At 32.8% G+C, this 25,412-nt stretch overlaps 1 protein-coding gene and 1 non-coding gene across 2 annotated transcripts; both read right to left on the bottom strand.

The window, feature by feature from the left end:
* Positions 1-1,099: 1,099 nt before the first annotated feature.
* LOC117922545 (peroxisome biogenesis protein 2) lies at positions 1,100-7,672 on the bottom strand. The gene is made up of 8 exons (XM_034840693.1): positions 7,433-7,672; positions 6,590-6,703; positions 6,348-6,501; positions 4,221-4,357; positions 4,012-4,112; positions 2,713-2,830; positions 1,902-2,068; positions 1,100-1,501 (listed from the first exon to the last, which is right to left on the bottom strand). The coding sequence occupies exons 1-8, from the start codon at positions 7,550-7,552 to the stop codon at positions 1,372-1,374; spliced, it is 1,041 nt and encodes a 346-aa protein (XP_034696584.1). The 5' UTR covers positions 7,553-7,672; the 3' UTR covers positions 1,100-1,371.
* A 4,785-nt stretch (positions 7,673-12,457) lies between these two features.
* Positions 12,458-12,539, bottom strand: TRNAS-CGA. Its single transcript has one exon. It is a non-coding gene; the product is annotated as a tRNA-Ser (tRNA).
* Between the last annotated feature and the right edge of the window lie 12,873 nt (positions 12,540-25,412).

Genomic DNA, 25,412 nt, shown 5'->3' with positions numbered 1-25,412 from the left:
AGTCTTTTGGAATCAAATTTCAACCACAATTGGTTGATCCGGACTTGGTGACTATTCAAGGAGATATAAAATTAGACAATTATTTATTTATTTATTATTATTATTTTTTTAATGCCAACAACCAACTACCCTATCAGTAGAGCTTCATTCAAATCCCCCATAATCAAGCTTGAGAGTTGATAGCTTACCATTAGTCAAAATATTTAAAAATAAACTACTAAGCCAAATCAAAAACCATATCTTATGGGCTTAATTTAATCACTCAAATAATTAACTCCTCAACCTTGATTTTTTTTTTTTTTTTTCTGAAGTATAAACCCTAGCGTAATTCATAGCCAGTTTTGCTAGGCCACACATACACAAAAGTATAGAGAGTATGAAAAGATGGTTTGGTAAAGGAAACCTTATCTCATAGCACTTGAGGATCATTTTGAACTCAGAATGAAAGGGTGAATTCAAATGAAGCATAATAGCAAAATGTCCGATTATTCAAATGCTATATCATAAGATATCCAAGGGCCGAGAGATCTTACCTTCTTTGATGTGGATATTTATGTTAGTGGCCATATCCCAGAAACACGACAAAATTTTGAAAGAGCTGACCCTGCTTGACAAAGTGTGAAGCGCATGTGGGTGGTAACAATTAAGAAAACAGAGAATGGGAGGATGGGAAAAGATCATTACCACCGAAAGTCGCACAGCTGCTTCTGATGCCAGCAACACCTCTTCAATATTCTTGGTATCTAGAAAGATGGGACAAAAAGAATCTGCTCAGTTAGAGTAAAAATACAAATTACATCATGTTTTCCACAACAGAACAAGGAGAGGTGTTTATAAGCAAGCAGCATAAAAACAAATCACATTATGTTCTACTTCTACACGTGCACCCACCCTTCTAATGTTAGCCATTTCTGGAACAGGGCATTGTGAGGCACATGGTGGTTAAAGATGCAAACAGTGTAGAGGGTTACCGTTTCTTTATCATGAACATGTCGAAGGCTAAACTCAGCGAGTCATCAAAGCTACAGATCGGGTTGATAGTCTTTGCGGCCATTTCCAGAGCACCTGAATTGACAGCAAAGAGGGACCATAACAAGCATTGACAAAAATGAACTTGATTTTACAATTCTCAAATCAGGGGAGGACAAAGATCAATCTGAAAGGACAGAGTGATAGCGATTTTGAGGAATGGAAAGAGTCACAGAAAGCTGCCAAAGAATGAACTAAGATCCCCCACTCAATAGAGGGGAACAAATGACTTTACAAGGAATCTTGATTCCTCAATTTAATTGTAATGCCATTTTCCTGACATTTTCTTATACAACACTGTAACTATGCTTTCTGATAATATCTTCTTCAGTATGGAAATAATCATTGTTTGGGTACTACGTTGCTGACTGAACCAAAATGCCGCTGCATGGCAACAACCGGCTCACTGCATCTGATACACCGGAATGATGAAGCTGCAGCACAGCGCGTCCGAAGGCAGTAGTAACAGTACCTGCCATAAAGAGAAATTGCACTTGTTTTAAGCATCCTTTCAACCAGCCTAACTCAGAAATCTATTTTAAACAGTAGGGAGCCATGTCGTTTTGTATTTGCACAAATTCTTCAGAGTAGCCATGGGATCTAGAATCAAACCATTAACATGGAAGGAAAACTAGGGTGTGAACATATCCCTCAAACTGTTGGGGCCCACACGTGATATTACAAGCCAAGAAATTTAAGAAGGGGATGGGGGGAGTTTGGACTTCCATAGGGCTTTAAGTATCTATGTTTTTTGTATATGAGAAGGAAAATGGCACAGCATTAATTACCTAATTTTGAGCTTTAATAAGAATAATAAGTAGCTAGCTAAAAGCAAAAATCAACAAGGGATGTGGAGATATGCAGAGATGTACCTGTGCTCACAAGGTAGAGCGAGAAATGGAATGGTTGGACTAGCCTGGCAAATGGGGCAAGCAGTTTCATCTCCTTCAGAACTTGAAGACTTATTCTTAGAGAATGGGCGAAGAAAATTTCTAATTGATGATGAATTGAGAAGAGGAAGAAGTAACAACAACATCTCCTGCACATTAGCGCAAAAAGACATTTATCCTCCGAGATGAACAAAATATGAATAGGATTTTCTATAAAATTTGCCAGAAAAATTTAAAAAGCAACTTCCATATGATTCATAATGAGATTTTATTCTGATAAAACAGTTAACCAAAAATCTAAATCAGTCAAATAAACAAAATCATTAGTGAATGACAACATTTATAACAAGGAAATGTCGAGATGAAAGCTGCAGTATGTGGATCAAAGAAACAACAAATGCAAGAGGAAGTGGATCAATTAAACTTGTAACAAGTGAGGAACCAAGGGACGGACTTCCCTTTTTCTTCAAAAGGGCACACATCTCATCTATGCAACAAGCATGGGGTGATAAAAACAAATTCAGTAGCAGCGGTAAATTTTTAAAGAAGCAAAATATGGATCTAGGAGTACATCTTGGAAGGAAAGTTCCTCAAGTTAAGCTTCAAATCAATGAAAAAGCGCAATTCTACAACAAAAGCCTCACCCTGTATTATCTAGTATTTAATGTTTAATGCTTATGCCTATAATGTTCATTAATTTATTGGGAATACAGAAGGGTACATAAAATTTCAAGTAAACATCTTAGAAATACCAAAGAATCGAGGTTAAATCAACAGTTATGAAAAAATTTACCGAGAATTCATTCCACACTAACTGGCGATTCATGTATTCAAAGCTAACAGCTCTGTTCATATTGGGGGAGCCATAGACAAGTCTTGCTTGTAAAGCTCTCTCAATAAGGTTTCTATACCTGCATCACAAAGATACATACAACATGAAGAAATGCTGAATTTTACACCAACTTTTGCCATTTTTGGCAACTGAATAGAAATTAGCCAACTCACACTCATACAATTCTCCTGGTCAATTGCTGCAAATCGCTAAATTAAACTTATAAATAAGTTGGAGGATGGAGTGTAATGGAGGTTAGTTCCAATAAGTAGTGTCATCATTCCATAACTTCAGGTTACAGGAAACATTTTTAATATTAGTCTATTCTAGATTTTTATCATGATATGACCATCAAATCTTCTTAAACTTTTTTGATTTAAAAGTCTTGAGAAAATAATAATTAATTAAAGTGGGAGCAGAATAAAATATTCCCAGCTTTTACTGCCATTAGCACTAATTTTGTTATGGTACTCTCACTGAAATTGGAGAATCAGTAACATTTCTGTTTTCGTTGTCTGTTTGTGCAAATATAACGAGTGTTTGTGCAAATATAATGACTGTTTGCCCATTTTTTTATACACAGATTTTGAACTGTCCTGTAATAAAACTAGTTGCTGCTGAAAATATGTAAAAGCAAAAATGCCAAGGGCCCATAACCCAAGTTTAAGGGAAGGATGCAGATTAGGCCCAACAGAAAAAAGTAAGATAAGGAATGTAGATCCATTATTTATTGATTCACATCTGCCCCTGTTGAATTGTCAATATTTTGTCATTTTAGGTTGTCAAATACACTGTTTCACACTACAAATTATAATTTGTAATGTTGAGAAACATAAGGATTATCATCAAGAAAAAAAAAAAACATTCAAAGAATACTGAGAAATTAATAGTCAATTGGATCAAGACCTAGTGATCAAAACAATTAATTAACAATGATCAGCCATTTACAGCTCAGACACCATTTTGTGTTAAACTTTATGTAAACTTGGACACAACAGTCTCATTTCCTCTTCTACAGAGAATCTTCTGCTATTTGGAACTTTAAATTTCTAACATAACTGAATTTCAAGTTGCTGCACGGCATTTTTTTCCCCCTGTATTCACTTAGCTTTATCAAGTGTGTTCATCTGTTCTAATACAAGCTAACCAAAAGAATATGGTATTTCAGAGGATGATTGGGGTTTGCTAATAGTAATCTTTCTGTAGAAAAGCTCCAAAAAACCACTTGAGAAGGCAAATGTTTGATGCTTACTAACATACCTTCCTGTAAAAAGGAATATGAGCAGGTTGCTGAATGAGGCAGCTTTATATAATCCTTCTATTCGTTGAATCATAATCCATGCCCGGCGAGCCACTGACCTCTGAACACATATATATATGAATCAGTACCTTCTTCACCCCCTAGTTGCCTGCCCACCAACCCCACCCACTAACACCCAAAAAGATAATAAGGGCTGACAAAGCAGTACCTGCTCAGAATCACCCCATCTACGAAAGGCAGAGAATGACTGTAAACGGGCCCAAATATACTGACCACCAACAGTGGCAACACAATACCAAATCTTCTGAGCAACAGTAAGGCCAGGTCCTTCCAAACCTGTTCTGACTGTATGGAGATCATAGAAAACAAGGGAAAAACAGACAATGAGTTAGGCACTGAAGATTGTTGTTAGTAGAAAAATGCAACTGTCGTGACATTTTACTGAAAGTAAAAAATGCTGCCTGATCAGCTAGCTTCTGGACAAAGCAGTAAAACAGTCTGACCATAATATCATACACAATTCTTGGTCCTTTTTACGTTTTCCAAACTCAAAACAAGGCTGTACTTTGGCTTTTTTTTTTTTTTTCTTTTTTTAGTAAGTAAACTTGAAGCAGCAATTCCAAAGTGCAAAAGACCCAATTTTGAAATGAATAAACAGCACCCAAGAATTCCAGTCAGATCTGAGAGTCACAAGAACTTGCATGTATAAATCATTCCTTTCCATTTCACTACTGAAGGCCCAGAAGTGAACCACAGCTGATTACATGAGAATTTTTGTTCCCACCCAATGCATTACAGTTTTTCTATTGTGCGATAGCATGTTGTTTATTTTTTGATGATAGATGCAGTGGTGTGCTATTGATCTGAAAATGAGAACCAGATCAACAGCTGTGAGGATCCATTGCACTGTTTTCCTAGTCGGAGGAGGAATGCGCAAAAACATACCACGTTGAAAATCATTTTAAATCAAATGAAAATGCAATCATCTCAAGTTTTTGGTGCCAGTTCCAAGCCATAGGCCCCCAAGAATGCAAATAGAATCCTCATCATGATATCCCATCCTATATTAAACCAAAGCCCAAAGCAGCAGAGCAAGAACCAGAAAACCAATAATCAAAGTTCAACCATGGTATATACTGCATCTTTCAACTTCTTTTTATAATGAAAAATGACGATCATTTAAACCATAAGAAACCACAATTTATAGAGAAACTATGAAATACATTGTTGAGATTACACATGAAATTAAAATTTTCAAGTCCAGCTTTCCTCCCAAATTTAATTTCTGAACCTAAACCTAAACCAAAAAAAAACCTCTCCCTAAGAAGAGAAGTTTAAAACCTTGGTTAATGGATTTGTGAAGTAAAGAAAAAAAAACATTTCAAATGTTAACATGCTTGAAAAATCTAAAAATAATATAGCAACCTAGTACTCAATCTAGAAGGAAAAAATGAAATGAAGGGATACAAAAGCAAAAATGAAACATAAAGATAAGTTCTTTAAAACTTAAACTGATTTTATAACATTTTAGTAAAATTTTAATAGTTTAATTTCTTAAGTGATACATGAGTTAATATCTTTAAAAATACAACTTATGTCTAGAAAGACAAGCTGACATTATTAAGATTATTAGGTATACAGTAAACACAGTTGAGTTCCTCTAGAAACTTATTTGATGATAGGAGGTAATAGGAATTACTCAACTAAATAACAAAGCCTTAATCCAACTACTTGGTGAATCCTTGTTGACATCCAACTAAACTAGAGCCAAACCCTTCATAAGATTGCTTACAATGATATTGTTTCTCACTCTCCATACCACATCCGTTTTGGCATAGATGATGTCCTTTTAAAGCCTGCAATTTGAATCTAGCATTCCCCCATAAAATTCATGATCATACATGGCCTAAATATTTTATTTTATTTTTTATCAGATACATGGCCTAAATATCATAAATAATTTTCTTTCAGTTTGCCACGAATCGGTGCCATTGATTAAAACAGTTATTTGTATATAAAATATTAATTATAAGAGGGTCTATCATTGACCTATTTGACACTTTTGCAATTTATCATCAATAGAAATGAATAAATCATTCAAGTCAGTCAAAATCAAATTAAAAATCATGATATGAATTACAACCTAATACTGACCATGGAAATATAGCATAAAATTCCAAAAAAAGATGCATGTGCATGGAAAACACATAGTCAAATTAATTATCAGTTCTATCACATAACTCCAAGTTCAAATTAATTATGATTTCTATCACATAACTCCAAGGACTATATTCATAAAAGAGCAGCACAAAAAAACATGTACAGACATTCTTACCTTTTCCTCTCAATTCCATCGTCCGTTCATCTCTATATCTCAAATTCATGAGACCATTTCCAGGAGTAGGCTTATCCACCCAAATTGAGAATCTCCAAATGAGAAACTCAAGAAAAGCATCAAGTTCAGGTTCATATTGAAATAACATTCCTGGCTAATCCCAAGAAGGACAAAACAGGAATTAAATGCCGTCCAATCCAGTTCCAACATTGCTAAACTATTGACTAGTCAAAGGAATATACCTTCATCAAAGAGAAGACCTTAACCAACTGTTCTTTCAACATAGCAGATATTTCAATGTCCAATCTTGCAGCATCAACCTGATTAACTCTGGATATTGATACTGGGATTGTAGACTGTCAAAGAATCACACAAAATAAAATCAAATAAAATAAACAAAAAAAAATGTAAATTGAAGAAAAAATAGAAATAACAAATTTCAAAATGAGCGCCAAAGAAAACAAAATGGCAATCCCAATACTTAGCAACAAAATATCACGGCACAAAAACTACCAAATAATAATGATTACAGAAATTTGGCCCATACATATGAATTCAAATTTAGGACAAGGCAATGCAAGGACCTACAGAAAACCCAGCAAATAACCAAGCACAACCCTCCCTTGGTTGCTGAGAAAGAGCACGAAACGGAAAGAAAAAGGGGAAATTATTTAGCATTGAATTTTTCACAGTTTAGGACCTCAGAAAGCAAAAACCTCTACTTCAATAAGCCTACTACAAATTTTTGTCTCGGTTAAAAAATATAAATAAATCGAGTTGGATAATTTTTCATCCCTTTCGCCTTTTCCTTATTTTTCTCGGCAACCAAACAAACTCAAAAGTTAAAAGAAAAGAAAATTTGCAAAATTCTATGAGCAAATCGAAAATTTTGAGCGAAAATTTTGAGCACGGGGGTCGATTAAGCAGCTGAGAAATGATGGAAAAGGAAAGAAAACTTATATAATCCTAGGATTATTAATCGAATTGGCATCGTTTTCCCTTCCTGCGATTCCTCCGCACCCAAACGAACCCCAAAAACTTTTCTAAAAATTAAACAAAAAAAAAAAAGAAAAAAAAAAAACTACCTGCTGAGAAAGAGAGAAAGATTGCCATTGAGGCTGCAATCTCTGGTAGGTGTGAACCCAGGCATCTTCCGGCGCTACTGCCGATGCCGTCGACGACGAATCTAGGGCTTGTTTCTCCATGATACGCCTCTGCTGATGACCAGATGGAAAAGAGAGTGAGCGAAAGAGGTTATTATGGAACAGTGGAAGGGCATTTTGAACTTTTCATGGTCCTCGCTTTCCTCTCCTCATTGGAAGGTGGGAAAATCAATCAATTTTTCTGTCAGAGAGAAGATTGGGACCATATGAATGAATGTCCATTCTTTTATTCATTTTATTTTAATTTATTAAATTAAATTATTATTAAAACCCATTTAATTTTAATAAAAATATATAGATAAAAGAATAAAAATAGATTTAAATTTAATAATTCTTTCTTAATATTTTTAAAATTTTATTTTCCTTCTCTTTTTTAATTTAAATATTTTTTAATATTTTATATATATATAAAAAAAATTTATTTGGCAAGTGTTTTTAAAAATAAATATAAAAAATTTGTTTGAATAAATTATATTTTTTAAAAAAAATTATTTGATTTTTAAAAAATATTAAAAATTCAATTTATATAATATTAATTAAATTTAATTCAAGTCTTGTCAAAAGTGAAAATATTTTATAATTACAAAAAAAGTAAAAAAATAAAACAAATTGATTTTTAGTATAAAAAAAAAATTAATAGTAGTATTATAGTAAAATTAAAATTATATGTTTTTTTTACAAAAATATATTATTTTAATATACCTTAGAAAAATATGGATATTAACATTTTTGTAAAAGTATAATTGATTTTTTTTTGGTTAAAATTGAATAATAATTGTTAATGGCATTTTATTTCAAATGAATGAGGACTAAAGTTTAACTTATTCATAAAAGTTTAATATTTTATACTGTAATCTTAATCAACGTATCAAATGTTTAATGTTAAATTCAATGGGATTATGTAATTATATTGTAACATTTATTGGAAGGTGATTGAAAATGAATTGAACTAAATTGTAATGATTTGCCAAGCTAATTAAAATCCTTAATTTAAGAATTAATTTGATTTAAAGTTAAAACTAAATTAAATATCAATTTAGCTAAGATTTGAAGGTCTTCAATTTAACCTAATGAATGGTAGATTTTGATGACCCGTTCATCATACAAATTGATCTTTAGTCAATTCTAAATCGGAGTGCTTTTTATTTAATTTTAGTTGATTCTATCTTTTCATTTGCATCAATTTGTATTAAATTTCATTTATGAGTTTCACTAACTTATCATTTGATCATCACCAATTTAATTAACATCATTTTCTCTCTTAATTACCAAACATATTTACCTCCAAGTGGATGATGCCTAGAGGCACTATATGATCATTTGACCAATGTAACTCTATTTTTAAAACTCTTTTGATTAGGTAAAAACTACTTTGGAATTGTATAATTATGTTATAAATTTTGTTTTGATGACAAACACAATAATCAATACTTTATATTAAAGAGACTATCGACATTCTTTAGAGGTTGAGAATTACATGCATAACACTTCATGAAAAGATCGCACAACCAAGCAAAACCATGTATAAAGTGTTGTAGAACTTGGTGAAACCCAATAAAAGTTAGGCCTTAAAGGCTAGCTAGAAAGACGGTACAAAGCAATCCTTCTTTGTTTTCAATCATAATTATTAGTTGTTAAAAATAGTAAAGGTGCTTAATAGGATCCCCAATCCAACCAGAGTTCAAAATCTAGACTAAGATCGATATGACTCAATCGAGTTGTATCTACCTTGGCCATGCATGGTACTAGACGGATAATCAAGCTAGTATTTTGCTAACTCATGAATCAACTCTATTAAATCAAATATAAATAGGTATTCTCAATGTAAATTGCATAACAACTTTGAGATGGCTTCAAAATCATGCCAATATTGGGCTATTTAGGTGAAGGGTGATGGAGAAGACAAATGATATTAGAGAGAAAAATGATGGAAAAGATCAAAAGGCACAAAAATGAAAAAAACTTTAGAAGGGGATTTTAGAGCCTTTTGCATCTTTATCCTTTAGACTCGAGCTTTTGTGTCCGTGTATGAATGAATTTCATCGGTTTAAGGCCTTCAAACTTCAAAGAAGATGTAGGAAGTTGGTTGAGAGGTGAAATGGGTATTATGTAGAGAAGATGAAATGGATACATGATAGAGAAATGGGTATTATGCAAAGAAGATGAAATTAGTATATTGTAAAGAAAGGGAGTGAATGTTTGATGGGGTATATGGGTTTAAAAATGGTGATAGATGTTTGGGTTATTTGAGAACATATATATTTAAATGGATAATAGGGATTATATGAAATGAATAATAAATATTTATATTTATATGAAATAAATAGGTTATAAATATTAATGTAAAAATTGAAAATCAATGGATGGATGAAAAAAATATACTTATTTTTAAATTTCATTTATTAAAATAAAAATAATAAAAATTATTGTTGTTTTATAATTGTTTTTATTTAGAATACATTTGATTGGAAAAACAATGTTTATATACTTAAAAGATGATTCATGGTTGTTGTTCTTTTAAAGATTAAAATATTTAATTTAAATAAATTTATTTTTATTAGTTTTATCCAATCTTTAGTTACTATATGTCTAAACTGATTTGAGATGTCAAGACTAATGTACCTTGTGACTTCTTGAGTCAATGATCAATTCCATGACTCTGAATCATGAGTCCTAACGTAGATAGTGAATTTTAGTGCAATGCAATGAGCCGATAGTTCTTGCAAAAGATAGGGCAAAAAATGGTAATATGAGAATCCTATTCCAAGTTTTAAGAGCTCCATTGGTAGACTTTAATTGCAGCTTCATGCATTGCACCTATGTTGCTACTTCTTCATACTTGAATTATAGCCTCTTGGTCTCTTTAGTTTGATCACTATTCTTTCTTCATTCTTATTGTGGTTTGTCTAGGTGAATGGGGGGCCACATTTGTTATGAGTGGCTCTTTGTACAATGTCTTTGCTTAATAACACAATCTTTTCCTCTTTGATGACTTGCAAGCAGCGAAACTTAGGGGGATGACTTAAATGCCCCCTTTGATGGTTAAGTCAATAACTTTTTTTCTTGATATCCCCTAGAGTTTTTCAAAGACAATATTTGCAAGTACCTGATTTTTTCTCATGGGGAAAGTATTGCTTGTCCATTGCACCAAAATCACTACTCAAACAATTGCCCAAACATCGACATGTTCATTCTAGATAGGATGAGAGTTAGTGGGAGGGGGAGTACCTGACAACCCCTTGCCACCTAATGCATGTCATGGCACTAGGCTAGAAGGACCTTGCTATTGTGATTGTCGACTTATCTATGCTACATGTCAAACCTCTCCACTCAATTGCTTACCTCAAGAACTCCACCTAGGGGTCAAGTTCGAAACTTCATGTTTGAAGAACTTCTCGAGGACTTAGTGCTCAAAGATTAGCCTCGATATGCAAGAGTATCTAACTAAGATCACACTCCACTTTCAAACCATGATGATATTCTCCAAGGATTCCTCCTGCCAAGTTTCGACACAAATAGCGTCTACTTTCTCATCATGCACCATTTGGTTGAATAATTCAACTTGATGAAAATTTTCTTCAATGAGAGATAAGATCACTTGTTTTAGCTTCTTTGGTTTCAAATTTTATGGTTGAAGATACAAGATTTTCCGAATTTGCTAGTATAGGCCACTTTCTTTAATACTCTTGGTTGAGAATTTTATCAACTTCTTGTGATTGTGTTGGATGACTTCCTGCTTCAAAATGTAACTCTAATTTTGCTTTTCTGGTACCTCTCTTTTTTCCCACCACAAATTTGTTTCGACCCCTTCAAAAAATACAAAATAAAATTCACTTTTTATTCCCATTCATAGCCCAAACGCATCGTGGAATGGAAGTATTGGCCATACAAATCTTCATAATTTACTATTTTTCTTTCAACTTTATATATACAATCAATCTTCAAAAAAATGGCTTCTCATTGAAACTCTTCGATAACCAAATCAAAAATTACAAATCAAGCTTATTATCCCTTTTTTATGCTTCAACTTTGTCCAAATTACCCTTGGACAACCTCCCAAATTCCAAATCTACCTCATCGGCAACGCCCAATTCTCCCAACCTCCTCAAACCCCTGCTCAAAACCCTACCCACATACTCATCACCACCTCCGCACCCACTTCTCTTCATCAATCCATAAATCCTGACCGTCGATTCCCTCCTCTCCGCCGCTATCACCGCCTTCACCAGCCTCACTATCCCCTTATCGTCGCACCGAACCGAACCCTCCCCCTCCAAATCACAAATCAGACGGTCAATCTCCTCCTTCATCCCCTTCCTGGCCAGCGCCGACACCAGGTCGGCGTACATGGAGAGCTCCGTCTTGTACCAGAGCTCCGATCGGACGGCCGAGAAGACTCTGAGGGCAAGGTCGCACTGGTCCTGGCGGAGGAGCTCATTGAGGGTGGCGAGGAGGTCGGCCTTGACGAGGCGGGAGAGGGTTTTGGAGAGGAGGTCGTCGATCTTGGTTGGGTCTCCCCTGTGGACTCTTTTGAGGGATTGGATGGCTTGGATTGCTTCGATGCTAAGAACTCGGCCTTTCATGAGGGGCCCACGGTTGTCCCGTGGGCCGCACCGTATCGGCGTGTAGCTTGTGGTGGTGATGGTCTGGACTGGCTTTTTGATGGGTGAGAAGAGGGCGAAGTTAGAGTGAAGAGCTGAAGAAGCCATGAGAGGATGGGGATGTCCCGATGACTTGCAGTGAAGAGATAGAGATAGATTAAGCGGAATTGATATTTCTCGTGACCACTTTGTCCTTTGTTTTCTCCGTTTCCTCCCGCGAACTTCAAGAGTATAACCGTCATTTCACATAAAGTAAAACGACAAAATAGCCACTACTTTTCTCCGTTTGCTTCGAAGAGCTGTAAGGATATAATAGGAAAGAGGAGGGGAAAATATGACAAAAGGACGTCGACAGCAGGATTCGAACCTGCGCAGGCAAAGCCCAACAGATTTCGAGTCTGTCTCCTTAACCACTCGGACATATCGACGATTGTGCTGATTCAGCTAGTTTATAATATATAAACAATGTTTTTGGTAGCCAAAATATCAGTTTTTAGAACAAAATTGGGACCACTATGGGCCAAAACATACATTATTCTATTCACCCAAGTCCAATAATGTATAGGTCCATGTAATTAATGTCATGGGTCTGCCTTTATCACCCTTAGGACCCATTAGGTCTCAGATGGGGCTTCTTCATGGGAGGGTGTGTAGTTGAATTGAGGATTTTTTATAATTGTACAGTACATTAAAAAATATTTCTAAATTTATGGCACTTTTTGCTCCTTTAAAAGCTGCTTCTTGAAAAAACACCTTTCATAATTTTTATATCAATGATATACGTTCAAAAAAATTAAATTTATATTGAAGGTGTCTCTTCCACATTTTTTATATCAATGACACATATTAAAAAATTTTGAATTTACATTAAAAGTGTTTCTTTAAGAGATACCTTTTACAATTTTACAAAATCGAATTTATATTAAAAGTGTATTTTAAAGATACAATTTTCATATTCGTTGTATAGTGAAAAAAATTGAATATGTACTAAAGATGTCTACTTAAGAGATATCTTCTACCGTTTCACAAAATTAAATTTATATTAAAGGTGTCTTTTCAAGAGATACCTTTAATAATTCTGATATTGGTCATTCATTGAACTAATTGAATTTATACTAAAAGTGTCTTTTGAAGATATATCTTCCATAATTCCATAAAATTAAATTTATATTGGAAGGTTTCCATGCAAGAGACATTTTTAGTATAAATTTAATTTTTTTTTATAGGTGACTATTATAAAAATTGTGAAAGGTGATTCTTCAAAAGATACATTTAATATAAATTCAATTTTGTGAAAGTGTAGAGGCGCCTTCAATGTAATTTTTTTTTTCACTGTGTGGCTGATATGAAAATTATGGAAAATGTCTCTTCAAGAGACATTTTTAGTATAAATTTGATTTTATAAATTCAATATTATGGTATTGTGGAAATGATATTTCTTTAGTATGAATTTTTTTTTTAAACGTGTATGACTAATAAAAAAAAAATGGAAAAATGTCTTTTGAAGAAACACCTTTAATATAAATTCAATTTTATAAAATTATGAAAAAAAAAATGTCTTTTGAAGATATATTTTTAATATTAATTCAATTTTATGAAATTATGAAAGTTATATCTTGAAAAGACACCTTTAGGGTAAATTCAATTTATTTATTTTTTTAACATGTATCGTTAATATGAAATATATGGAATGTGTCATTTTCAAGAAACACATTTTTAAGTGGCATAAAGTGCCATTAATTTATCAATAGTTTTGTAACTACCATATTTTAAGAATTTTTTTTCCAAACTACCATTTTTTAAGAATTATTTTTTAAACTAGTTGTATAAGTTAAAAAAGCCCATTGAATTGACAAATGGGGCTTATAATTAATTAACCAAAACCTTCGGTCCATTCTCAATATTGAAATAAGAATGAAAATAAGATTAGAATAGATGTGAATCAAAATACTATGAAGAAAAGATGAATCAAAATGCCGAGTTTGTTTATTCCTATTTACATGTTAAAAAAATAATTAAATACATTACTAAATAAGAATAGAATTGATTTTCTATTCTTATTCTCCATCCCAAAATTCCAAACATGATCTCAACGAGTGATATTATCTTCCCAACTTAGAAACAAAATCTCTTATCGAACTAGTGATAGTACCACTAATGATATAGTTGCACATAATGATAGATCACGACCATATTATTAAAAGCTTGTGATAAGAGCGGGTTTCATTCTAATGCCCAAAAATGATATTTCAAAGCTTTCATACACTCTCCATTACTTGTATAGATAAGCCCTATGTTATGGAGTATATAACTTCAATCATAGGGATCAATTCCTAGTTGTATTATAACTTCATAATAATTCAGAAAAGATTAGCATAATTTCCTTCGGATTGAGCCGACATCCATTACGATCGCCTATTTCACGGCGCCATAGTAAGTCATAACATACAAAGGAGAAAAAGTGGGCTACAAGACTTGAACTTCACTGTATACTTAAAATGCTTAGTACTTTATTTGTTAAGTTTCATTCAAATTACACTGCAGTCCACTATTAAACATATTCCCTTGAAGTGGAAGGGTTCCAAGGCAAAGTAATGGTTCCTATCAAGTTGGAGTGTAACATCACTGTCTTTCCATATGGGGTGGATTTCATTGTCGTCCGGATCCTAACTTTGCTACAGCAATATTCCTCTTCTCGATCACTACCACTCTTACATTTCTTTTTCAATTTTTTTTTTGTAGCAATGTGGAACATGCCCTACTAATTCTCTTCTTTCTTCTCTTTGGTGGGGGTGGTGGGAGGTGTATAGGGTTAAAGCATAGTCAAGGGGAAAAATCAGAAGGGTGAGAAGTACCCTTCACCATTGTACTATAAGGTCAACAAGTTGGGGTTCTTTTTTTTATTTTATTTTTAAAAAGTATATATTTTAACCTATAGTTATTGTGTGCTTATGTTGTAAGATTCAAAGTGAAAAGAAAAAGGAGCTTACTAGATTGTACACCATGCTCAGTCATGTCGATTTGAGGAATGTCCAGCACTTGCATCAACATCAATCTCTAGTATTTTCGAAGTGATATGCAACTCAATTTTTTCAGTGACGTTTGATTGATCATCCTATTGAAGTCTAGCAATTCTGAGCTTTTGGTGGCACTTTTTGCGGGAAAAAGATTCCAATATGACTTTTACTTGGAACTCATAATTCACATGTAGTTGTACTAAAGCAATATGGTTTTTCCTTAGGGAAACGATTTTGGATTTTCTTCCTAACTCTTTCACATACGAAGAGAAGTTTTATTGGCTAAATGTTTATTAAGCCCTTTGAAAGGAAGCTAGGAAATAATAATGCATCAAGAAGAAGAGCTTCTTGGAGAATCAAATTCACTAGTCCTCGATAACACACCTAATCACATGAGCATAAATAAGAAAAAAAAATGAGAGAATTTAATAGGGTTCACAATTAATGCAATCTTTACATTCATAGAATGCATCAATATTTAAGATTCTACTAATAAAAAAAAAAAATAGAAGGATTACAACACTCATGAGAGACTCTCGTTCTCTTTATAATTGTGACTGCACACGGTTTTTCAGTACTCTTTAATGAAACCCTAAATCATAAAAGGGTTAAATATAATTGATGTGAATTCATCATTTAATAAATAAATAAAAATATCTAGGGTCGTTGTTGACACTTAACACCTTCTGTATGACACAACCAGACTAGTTCAGGCTTCACAATCCAATATTCTCAACAAAAATATTTTTAATCCATGGTTTGGATTAACGTGACTAAGTAGCTTACTTGGAGGGTTAATTATACATGCATATAGATGATGATCTCTAGTTAATGCCTTTCTTCGTATTGGTTTTCATTCCTAGCCAATACTAATCACATTTGGGAAAGAATGTTTGCTTGGTTCTCCATGGTCTCAATCTAGTTGAAGGCATCTGTCTTCATTAACGTGGGAGAGAAAATTGATGGGAATGTCTGAAAGAGACATTGGAAGAACAAGGGTGACGAATGTGCAACATGATGCTGCCTTTATTGCTAGGTTAACACTAGCATCACCACTTAGTGTGAGACACAAGTAGGAGAAAATTCACCATTGTTATGATCTGCAGAGGAAATGTGTCTGCATGCTCCAATTTATTAGATACTGGTGGTCTAATTGAATAGAATCACATGTGAAGAGACCCACTTGATGGATCATTGAATTTAATGGTTTTCAGACTGCAACTTATTAGATGCCCCACTGGATTAAATTAACCTAATGGAACCACGTTTGTACAAACCCAATTAATCTATTATCAGTCGAGTGAGATTGCTTTCTTGTCATATAATTATCGCATAAAGTTTACGTACTATATGGATATAAACTTATTGCTTGATTGGACTGCGCCACCATGATCTTGTGGTTTATTTTGCCTAACACATATCTGCCATAACTTCTGCTCTTATGCGCTATGATTATGTTTCCACGGCTACTTGGAAAGCATTAAGGAAGCGAAATATTTTCTCAAGTAACTCTTATTTCTTGACATGTTTTTTCATGGGTCTTTCCCCTTTCCCCCCCTTCTTTTCTTGGTTGCCAAACAGTATCATCCCCTTCATACACTTCCCTAATCCTAAAATTTGAATAGGAAATGCCCTATGTTAAAAGCATTAGGATATATACCAACTCTGAAAACTAACTCACATCATCTTCATATTGAGGAGAAAAGGAAAAAATCAGAAGGGCATCAATGCATGTGTTTGAAAATATTCTTGTACACAATTTCAATGTCTATCATGTTCTCCAATACCAAGCACTCGCATACGGATCGAAAGCCAACATCTTCTAAGTGATTGGCAGCTCAATTTCCAACATTTGTTTATTAGCCTGCGATCAATCATATTACGACAAGTCTGATATTCTTGAATTCTTGTGTTCGCGATATCGATCATTTCACCTTTTGACACTTTCTCTGCTGATAAAAGATTCCAGAACTAACTTCCCACTAAGAAAAATTTGTCACATTTAGTTGATAGCATTGTGGAAATGGTTTTTCCTGATACGGTAATGAACCAAGCCTTGGTTGTTGACATTCTGGAGCCTCCATTTAAAAAATTTCTTACTCTAACTATTCGGTAAAAGCGATTGAGTTATGACTGATTTCAACGTTCATAGATTCAGAAAAGTAATCATATATGGGGAAAAAAATTTTAATGTTATATATATATATATATATATATTTGAGTTTTTTTTTAATCTTATTAACGCATTTTAAAATTATGAAATCCTTTGGGTCCGAAGTAAACGACATCTTCACAGTTAAGAACGGTCGAGTATATCGTTACAAACAGTATCAAGTCCCATCCCTAATAATTTGCCTCACAATTGTGTCTGATCCTGTGTACAATGCTATGAAGCCCTTTGGGTCCGGGGTAAACAATATTTTCACCATTGGGAAAAGTCAAGTACATCATTGCAAATATTATCGGGTCCTATCCCTAATAGTTTAGCCTCATAAATTTGTTTGCTCTTGTATATAATGTTGTGAAGCTCTTTGGGTCTAGAACAAACAATATCTTCATAGTTGGGAATGCTGGAGTGCATCCTTATAAATAGTATCAAGTCCTATCCCTAACTATTTGGTCTCGCAAATTTATTTGACCCTGTATACAATGTAGTGAGACACAACGAAGATATTGTGTTTGCATAGTGTTTAAAACTGTACAATTGAAGTGGGTTGTAATAAAAGTGCACTTCCTTTTTATCCCTACCAAAAACCATAGGAGCCCCCAAATTCTTTCCGACAAGGAGAAAGATTCTAAGTAATAATTTCCCTGCGTTAGAAGATAAAATTGTTGTGGAGGAAGAAACTGCTTAGTTAGAAGATAAAATTGTTGAGGAGGAGGAAACTGCTTAGTTTTGTTTGACACTAGAGCATTTGGCAGGGTGGCCATGAATCAAAAAACTTACAAGCTCTGTCCAAAAAGTAGATGGTTTGTCAATATCATCTTTTGTGTTTTCATCTGATGTATTGCTCATCTTTAGTCAGACTATACGTTTGGTATGCTTGGTAAAAGGGGTGCTGAGGCTCTTTGCTCAGAGGGAGCTGCATATCGATCTGTTTCGAGGTAAAATCAAGGTGGGGTTCCCCCCATCTGTGGCTTTTAAGCCCCCCAAGGGAAGAAGCCTGGGATACTCCATTCCACTTCCTGATCAGTTAGCAGTGGCTTAGTGTAAGCTAGCTGTCTGTTTTTCGAGTTGAACCTCATGTTGACAACCACATCTTGTGACCCCAAATTAAATGTGACAGCTTTTAATGTGTTACAGATATGAACACAACTGTAATCTAAAGCCATTCAATATGACGCTGCTATGTGAACTGACTTTGTGGTCTAGCTTCTATGCCATAACTTTCAGTCTCTGTTGCAATCTGTTTAGGTTTCCATCCTTATCTTTGATGCATTAAGGAATAAGAATGTCCTTTCTTCATCATGTTCGCACTTGCGCTTCACGATCTGTCTTCTGTTAACCTTTATTGTGATGGATTAGCCATATTAAATGGCCAAAACCAATCGTACATAAATGAAAAAAAACTATCTTTGACCTCCCAATTGAATTACAAAAGCCCCTTCTCCTGCACTGCAAGTACCAGTTTACTGAAACACGGGGTTAGAAATTCTTAACACCTGCCTTTTTCAGGTCATTTCCAGGGACCCGCCATTATCGTTGTCAAGTTGGATCATGGCAGTGACCCCATACTTGCAACCTTTATTGAATGATGGGTGATGCATCACACAGTTAGGCCCTCCCCAATAATTCATTCCATCTTTAGTGCCCTGCCAACCCAATTCAAACCACATGGATTATATATATATGATCAATGATCCTAACCCTTTGTGCCTTGGGGGCTGTTGGGAAATCAGAACTGCTGGTTCATCCATTGACTTAGCCAGATTTTCCATTTAGGATTTTGCTACTAAGGCCGAGACCACCATGTTTGGTTCTTTTTTCTATACAAAATGCTTGGAGAATGGATCCATTTTTATAGATAGTTTCACATTTCTTGGTTTCTAGCTGTTCAATTTAACCATTTGTAGATACTGGTTTGCTCCCAAAAGTTTGGGTTTGATTTTGACCTTATTTATCCCCGCCATTGTACCTAATACAAAAACCCAACGACTCCTCTAACACCGAGGAGTCGCGATCAAGGGGGAAAAAATTCCATTTATGTCAATTTTGTGAGACTAGGATGTGGAAATATGAGTGGAACTATGTGGGAATTTCTAAAGAAATAAGTTCCCATTGTCTTGAAATGGAATGGGGTTCCAAGGTTTGATAATTGGAGGAACAAAACCTTATCCTAGGCTGCGTCACAAATTGTGGGCCTAGCATTGCCTTCCAAACACGGGTTCCACTATTCTTATTTAGAATCACACATCACACATGCATGGTTTGGGTGGGCCTAACTTGGTTCCCAAACATCACCTCTTGTACCGTTTCCATTTTGAATCACATATCACATGCATGGTTTCAAAATTTTCCACAATTTTGCTACTCATAGTAGGTGTTACGTCCTCTATGCTACATTATATTCTATATCACATGCATGGTTTATATATATTGATATATAAATTATGGGTTCATTCTTATTGGGTTTACAGAAGCTTTGATATTATTTATTGTGTTAACGAGTAGAGAATATTATATGATAGAATCAGATACAATTATCAGGTCCCGAACATTCCCTATTTCCTTACTTTTTATATCTATAATCTAAATTGCAAGTCAAAAGTCCTCTTATTCTATTTAATGTCTTCATTGTTCCTCACATCTATACCCACCACTTATAATATTTAGAAATCCATCTCTATCTTATTTTATAAATATTTATAATGATATTCTTAATTGTTGTACATGTTCTATTAAGAATCTAATTATCATCACATCTTAGAAAATATTCTATACAATATTTTTTATAAAAAGAAATAAATATTAATTAGGAATTTGATACATTTTTTAACACTTTTGGAATCAGTTATTTATCGTTACTTGCTTGATCATTGATTATGGGGGAAAAATCAAATATCATTAAATTGGACCAAAATGGACGGTGGAAAGCACCATCGCAATATCCACTTTGATGGACCACATATTAACCTTTAGGCCCCAAAAGAATTAAAGGAAGAAATGTTAGCATTGCCATGACAATAGAGAGAATTTTGTGAATGGGATAAGTTGAGAAAGAACAAGTAGAATCCCTTTTTAGGCTATGGGATTAGCAACTTGTGTCCACTGTAGCAATGGTGGGCAGCATGTGGAACCCACAAGTATCAACCTTAAAGACTTTGGGATCAACTTATAGATATATTAGATGAGCTTTGGACCTTCAAAATTGAAAAGGGTTTTTTTTTTTTTTCTTATTTTTGTTTAATTTTTGAAGTGGGTGGTGACCCTACAAGAAGGGCACAGGGTGATAAACCCCAGCTACAACCTTTAGGAGGACCCCACCCTCCATATGGTGGCAAGCACATTGGCTCTTGGGCCCCAAGCTTGCCTGTGCAGCTAGGTATGCTCATAGTCAAATGAAATGAAGATATGTGAGAAGATTCTCTCTTTCTAAAAGGTGATTTTAGTGTCTTTGATTATGAAAATGGACACATCTCTCTCTCTCTCTCTCTCTCTCTCTCTCTCTCTCTCTCTCTCTCTCTCTCTCTCTCTCTCTCTCTCTCTCTATATATATATATATATATATATATATATATATAGATTTTAAATATTCTTTTTTTGGTCTAAAGAAGGTTTGATGAACCCTGAATTAGTAATGTTGAGGGGTTATCATGGGTGCTTCACAAAGCTCTTTTATATTAGTTTTGATAAATTTTATAACAATATCTTTTGATATTCATAATGGGTTTGTTTTATACTATATCAAAACTCAAAGGGATTTGAGCCATGATGAGTGTTGTGTTTTATAATCGACCATATCAAAATCATGCTTTCAGTTCCTCTCTAGTCTCTCCCTTTGTTCCTACAACAAAATATTTTATCCAATGTATAATTGGATCAGTGTGTTTGGTCAAGAATCCAGTGAAATCTTGTAGAGCATTGATGGTGGGATTAGTCAAAGTAAAAATATCTCCAATTTTTTATTTTCAAGATTAAAAAATTAAAATTAATAAAAAAATATGTTTGTTAACATATGTTTAGCAATAGTTTTAAAATCTATAAAAATATTTAAATATTAACTTTTATATTTTAAAATTCCTTTGAATCAACTGTGACAGAGGAAATATACCTAGACTGGATCATACAAGTAAAAGCACAAAAAATAAAAATGACGATAGGATGGATTCAGGACAGATTGATCTGATCCCCAACCCCACTTTGATTCCATCGGTCCATCCCACTCAATATTTGTTTTTTTTTTATAATTTATAATTATATTAAAATTAAATATAATTTTAATATTTATTTATACAAAGTAAATTTGAATAAAAAATAAAAAATTAAGTTTCCTTAATTTACAATTCGTATTTTTTCTTTAAATAAAAATAGAAAATAGTAATAAATTTAATATAAAAAGTAGAATTATTTATATAAAAAATATAAATTTACATTACATCTTTAAAAAAATTAAAATTTTGATGTAATTTGCTTTAATTTTTTCAAATAGATTTTCAAACCATTACTTTTTCAATAAAACATCAACAACCTGTTATATTTTATATAAAATTTACTATTATTTTTTGTTTTCAAAAATAAAAATAAGAAATGTATTAAGTTAAATTTAATTCATTTTCATTTAATTATGCATATAATTATAATCAAGTGGGGTGAGACAAGACGGTAGTCGATCCCAACCCATCTGGTTAACCTATTAAAATATTTTCAAACTTACCACAATCTCATTTATATATGCCCCAAAACCATAATAACACATTTCATTATCATTTCTAATTAAAAAACGTACCTCTAAAAATAAAGATGGTATGAGACATTCTAAAATGAATAATTTTCTTCAAACTATCACAATCTTTGGATGGTATGCAGTCGAAATGGAATTAATTTGAAAACTACAATGCCTTTAATAGGTGATAATATCTGTTAGCAATAAACACCAAAATACCTAATACCTCTCATGTTATCATAATCAAGCCATCCCTAATGAAGTGTCCTAGTGCCCACAAATGACCATATAGGGACCATTTTTATTTTTTTTTTGGGTTTTATTCTTCTTGCTAAATAAAGTTGTAGCCTTATTCGCCTTTGATTAATATGCAATGGGGACATGCTCCAACTATTGGGACAACCTACCTACAATCCCTACTACCCTTTTTTTATGTATCCATCGTAGCATCAAAGTTTTTAAGCATATTCCTAGCGTTGATGGGTTAAAAGCAATTCAATGTCTATGTCAAAAAAAAAAAAAAAAAGGAAAATATTTTCTTTATAAAGAATTATTTATTAAATTTTATAATTGTCTCGAACAATTAATTTCAAAATTTTGAGTTTTTAAAGAATATTTTTAAAGTCGTTTGGTCTCCACACGGAATTAAGACTTTTCATGATAAATTCGAACATGACGAAGTCAAATTATTCAAAGGGTTGTATCAGTATTGATGGATGATTTTTTTGTATCTATCAAAAAGCATCACAAATTAGGTTTTGTGACTTTGTACCGAATTTCACTATTTATATCACTTTTAAGGTTTCATCACTTTTTTTTCTTAGTTTCATCCTTTATATATTTGTTTTATTTATTTGTATATTGATTTATATTTTATACAAATTCGAAACTTAACAATTTTATAAAAACTTTATTTACCTGACAGTTAAGTTATGACATTCCAATTTCGATTAACTCAAACCTAATACCAGATGATGAAAACTTTCGGTTTTCCTAAAACCCATAATTCTAAGGCCGTGACACGAAAATTATGGCATTTTAACCATTGGACACATTAGTTTTTTCATGTTAAAGAAAAAAGGAAAAAAGGGAACCAGGATAGAATTGGGTCAAGGTTGAAGAGGGGTAGGTCTACCCTTTTGGATAGTGGATTAGATAGTGCATGGAGTTGTCTTAGTCATGGATTCCATAATGCAGACCTAGCCATGGAAAGGTCATGGCAATTTGGTAAGAGTGGCAGCACATCAAATGCCCACTTCTTTCCCCCCTCTTTTTTTTTGTACGTATAACGAATATTTCATGGCACTATAGATTTTGCGGACCATATAGAATTCAATTCAGGACATGACCATACCAATATTAAGGCAGCAGCAGCACTTAAATTTAACACATAGACCATATTATTATTCACTAGTACCAACATTATTATTAAAACACTACACGTTGACTACCCATTAATAATATGATTTTTTAACTCTTAGGATCATGAGAATTATCTAGCGGACCAGTGACATGAAGACATCAGTACGTGACCTAACCAACACTCGATCACAATTGGACTAGCAACAAATATGGCTTTACCCATATCCAAAATTGACTTGAGATTAATCCAAATTGAATTGGGATAGAGCCCAAACAACCCCCACAAAAAATAATAAAATATTAAAAATTAAAAAATAAAAATAAAAATTCCGAAACCCACTAAGATGAACACATTGACAGAGGAACAAAAATTATTGTGCCCACTGCCCGCAAGGAGTGAGACAGCAGAATTTTCCTAGACTCAAAAATGTGATAATTGGATGCAAAAACCACTTTTGTAAGTAGGGGGATGACAAGATCCTTTTTGTCCAGATTTTGTGCCGCGTGCCAAACATTATTATAACCCAACATTTAATCAAAAAGGCCCCCATTCTAATTATATATATATTTTAATGCCAAGCCACCCTTTCTCTTGTAACAACTTTCAAACTTCAATCATTTGCTCTTATTTTAGGGGAAACATGCTTTCATTGTTTTTACTATTCACTTGGAATATTGCACCAATATATCTATCGTGGAATTTTTGGTACATGCCACATTTTTCCTTTTTTATTTTTTTTTTCAAAATTTTTATTATTATTTTTTTTACTTTTTAGGTTCTTTCTGGAACTGTCTGTTTTGATAACAGTTTTAAGTTTTTCAAAATAAAAAATACAAAAAACATGACAATAAAAATTATTTTCTATTTTTTGTTCTTAAAAACAGGAAAAAGAAGTGTTTTCAAACAATATTTTTTTATTACTTTATTGTTTTCACTTATTTTATGTTGTTTTACATTGGTAACATAGAATAGTTAAAAATAAAATAATAGATATAAAAATTATTTTTAAAATATATTAAAAAATATTAATAACAAATTAAAAACATTTTAGATTTTCAAACAAGTTTTGTTTTATAAAAATTAGAAAATAATTTTTTCAGAATTGTTTTGAAAAATAGTTATCAAATAGACCTTTAATTTGTGTTTTTCACAATTTACAAACTAAAAACATGGGTCTTTGAATAAACACATGAATGTTTATTTAAATATCATTGCTAGATATTTTAAGTAGTTTAACAAAAATAATTCTTACAAATAATAAAATATTGGATGCTATAACTAAGGGCTATTTTGATTAAAATAGTAGTTAAAAACCCAGATTTAAAAATTTAACCCCTTTTTTTATCCTTATTTTAATATGTCATCATTTTTTTCTTATAAAAATAATTATTTATTTTAAAATTATACGTAAATACTTGAAATAAAAAAAAAACATTTATAAAAGCATATTACTTTTAAATTGAAAATACGAGAAGAGTTAAATTCACAAATATGATGATTATTTTTATTAATCAATTAATTTTGTATATAAAAATTATTGATACCAATTTTTAAAAAAAATTATTTTTAAGTATAAATTTTGGTTTAATAACATAATATATATATTGAGAATTTATCATAAAAGAAGTCATAGTAAAAATAAATTAGAGATGTTTTCAAATATTTAAAAAAATAATTAAAATTTTTTATATTATTCATAAATACATAGAGGGTAATATACCAACAAAATTATTATTTTTATTTTTATATTTGAAAATAATTGAGAAGAGAACCCCTTTTATTAAATATCACTAAAATTTCCATGTATTTAATACCACTAATTTTATGAAGTCAAAAATTGTCAATAATGGATGACCCATTTGTACAAAGTGAAAGTTTACCTGGAGTAGACGGTCAAAGTTAGCCGTTGACAGGGAAGGGGAGAGGTGGTGGTTGACTTCCGTCAACGCCAAAACAAAACGCCGTTATGTCCCCTAACAACCAAGAATAATGACGTGGGTCAATCTGGGCCGACTAATTCAAGTACTTAGTGATTGA

This window comes from Vitis riparia, chromosome 9 (genome assembly GCF_004353265.1).
Source record: "Vitis riparia cultivar Riparia Gloire de Montpellier isolate 1030 chromosome 9, EGFV_Vit.rip_1.0, whole genome shotgun sequence".
Lineage (NCBI taxonomy): Eukaryota > Viridiplantae > Streptophyta > Magnoliopsida > Vitales > Vitaceae > Vitis > Vitis riparia.
Note: the sequence above shows the minus strand (reverse complement) of the source record. Positions and strands in the feature narration are given on the sequence as shown.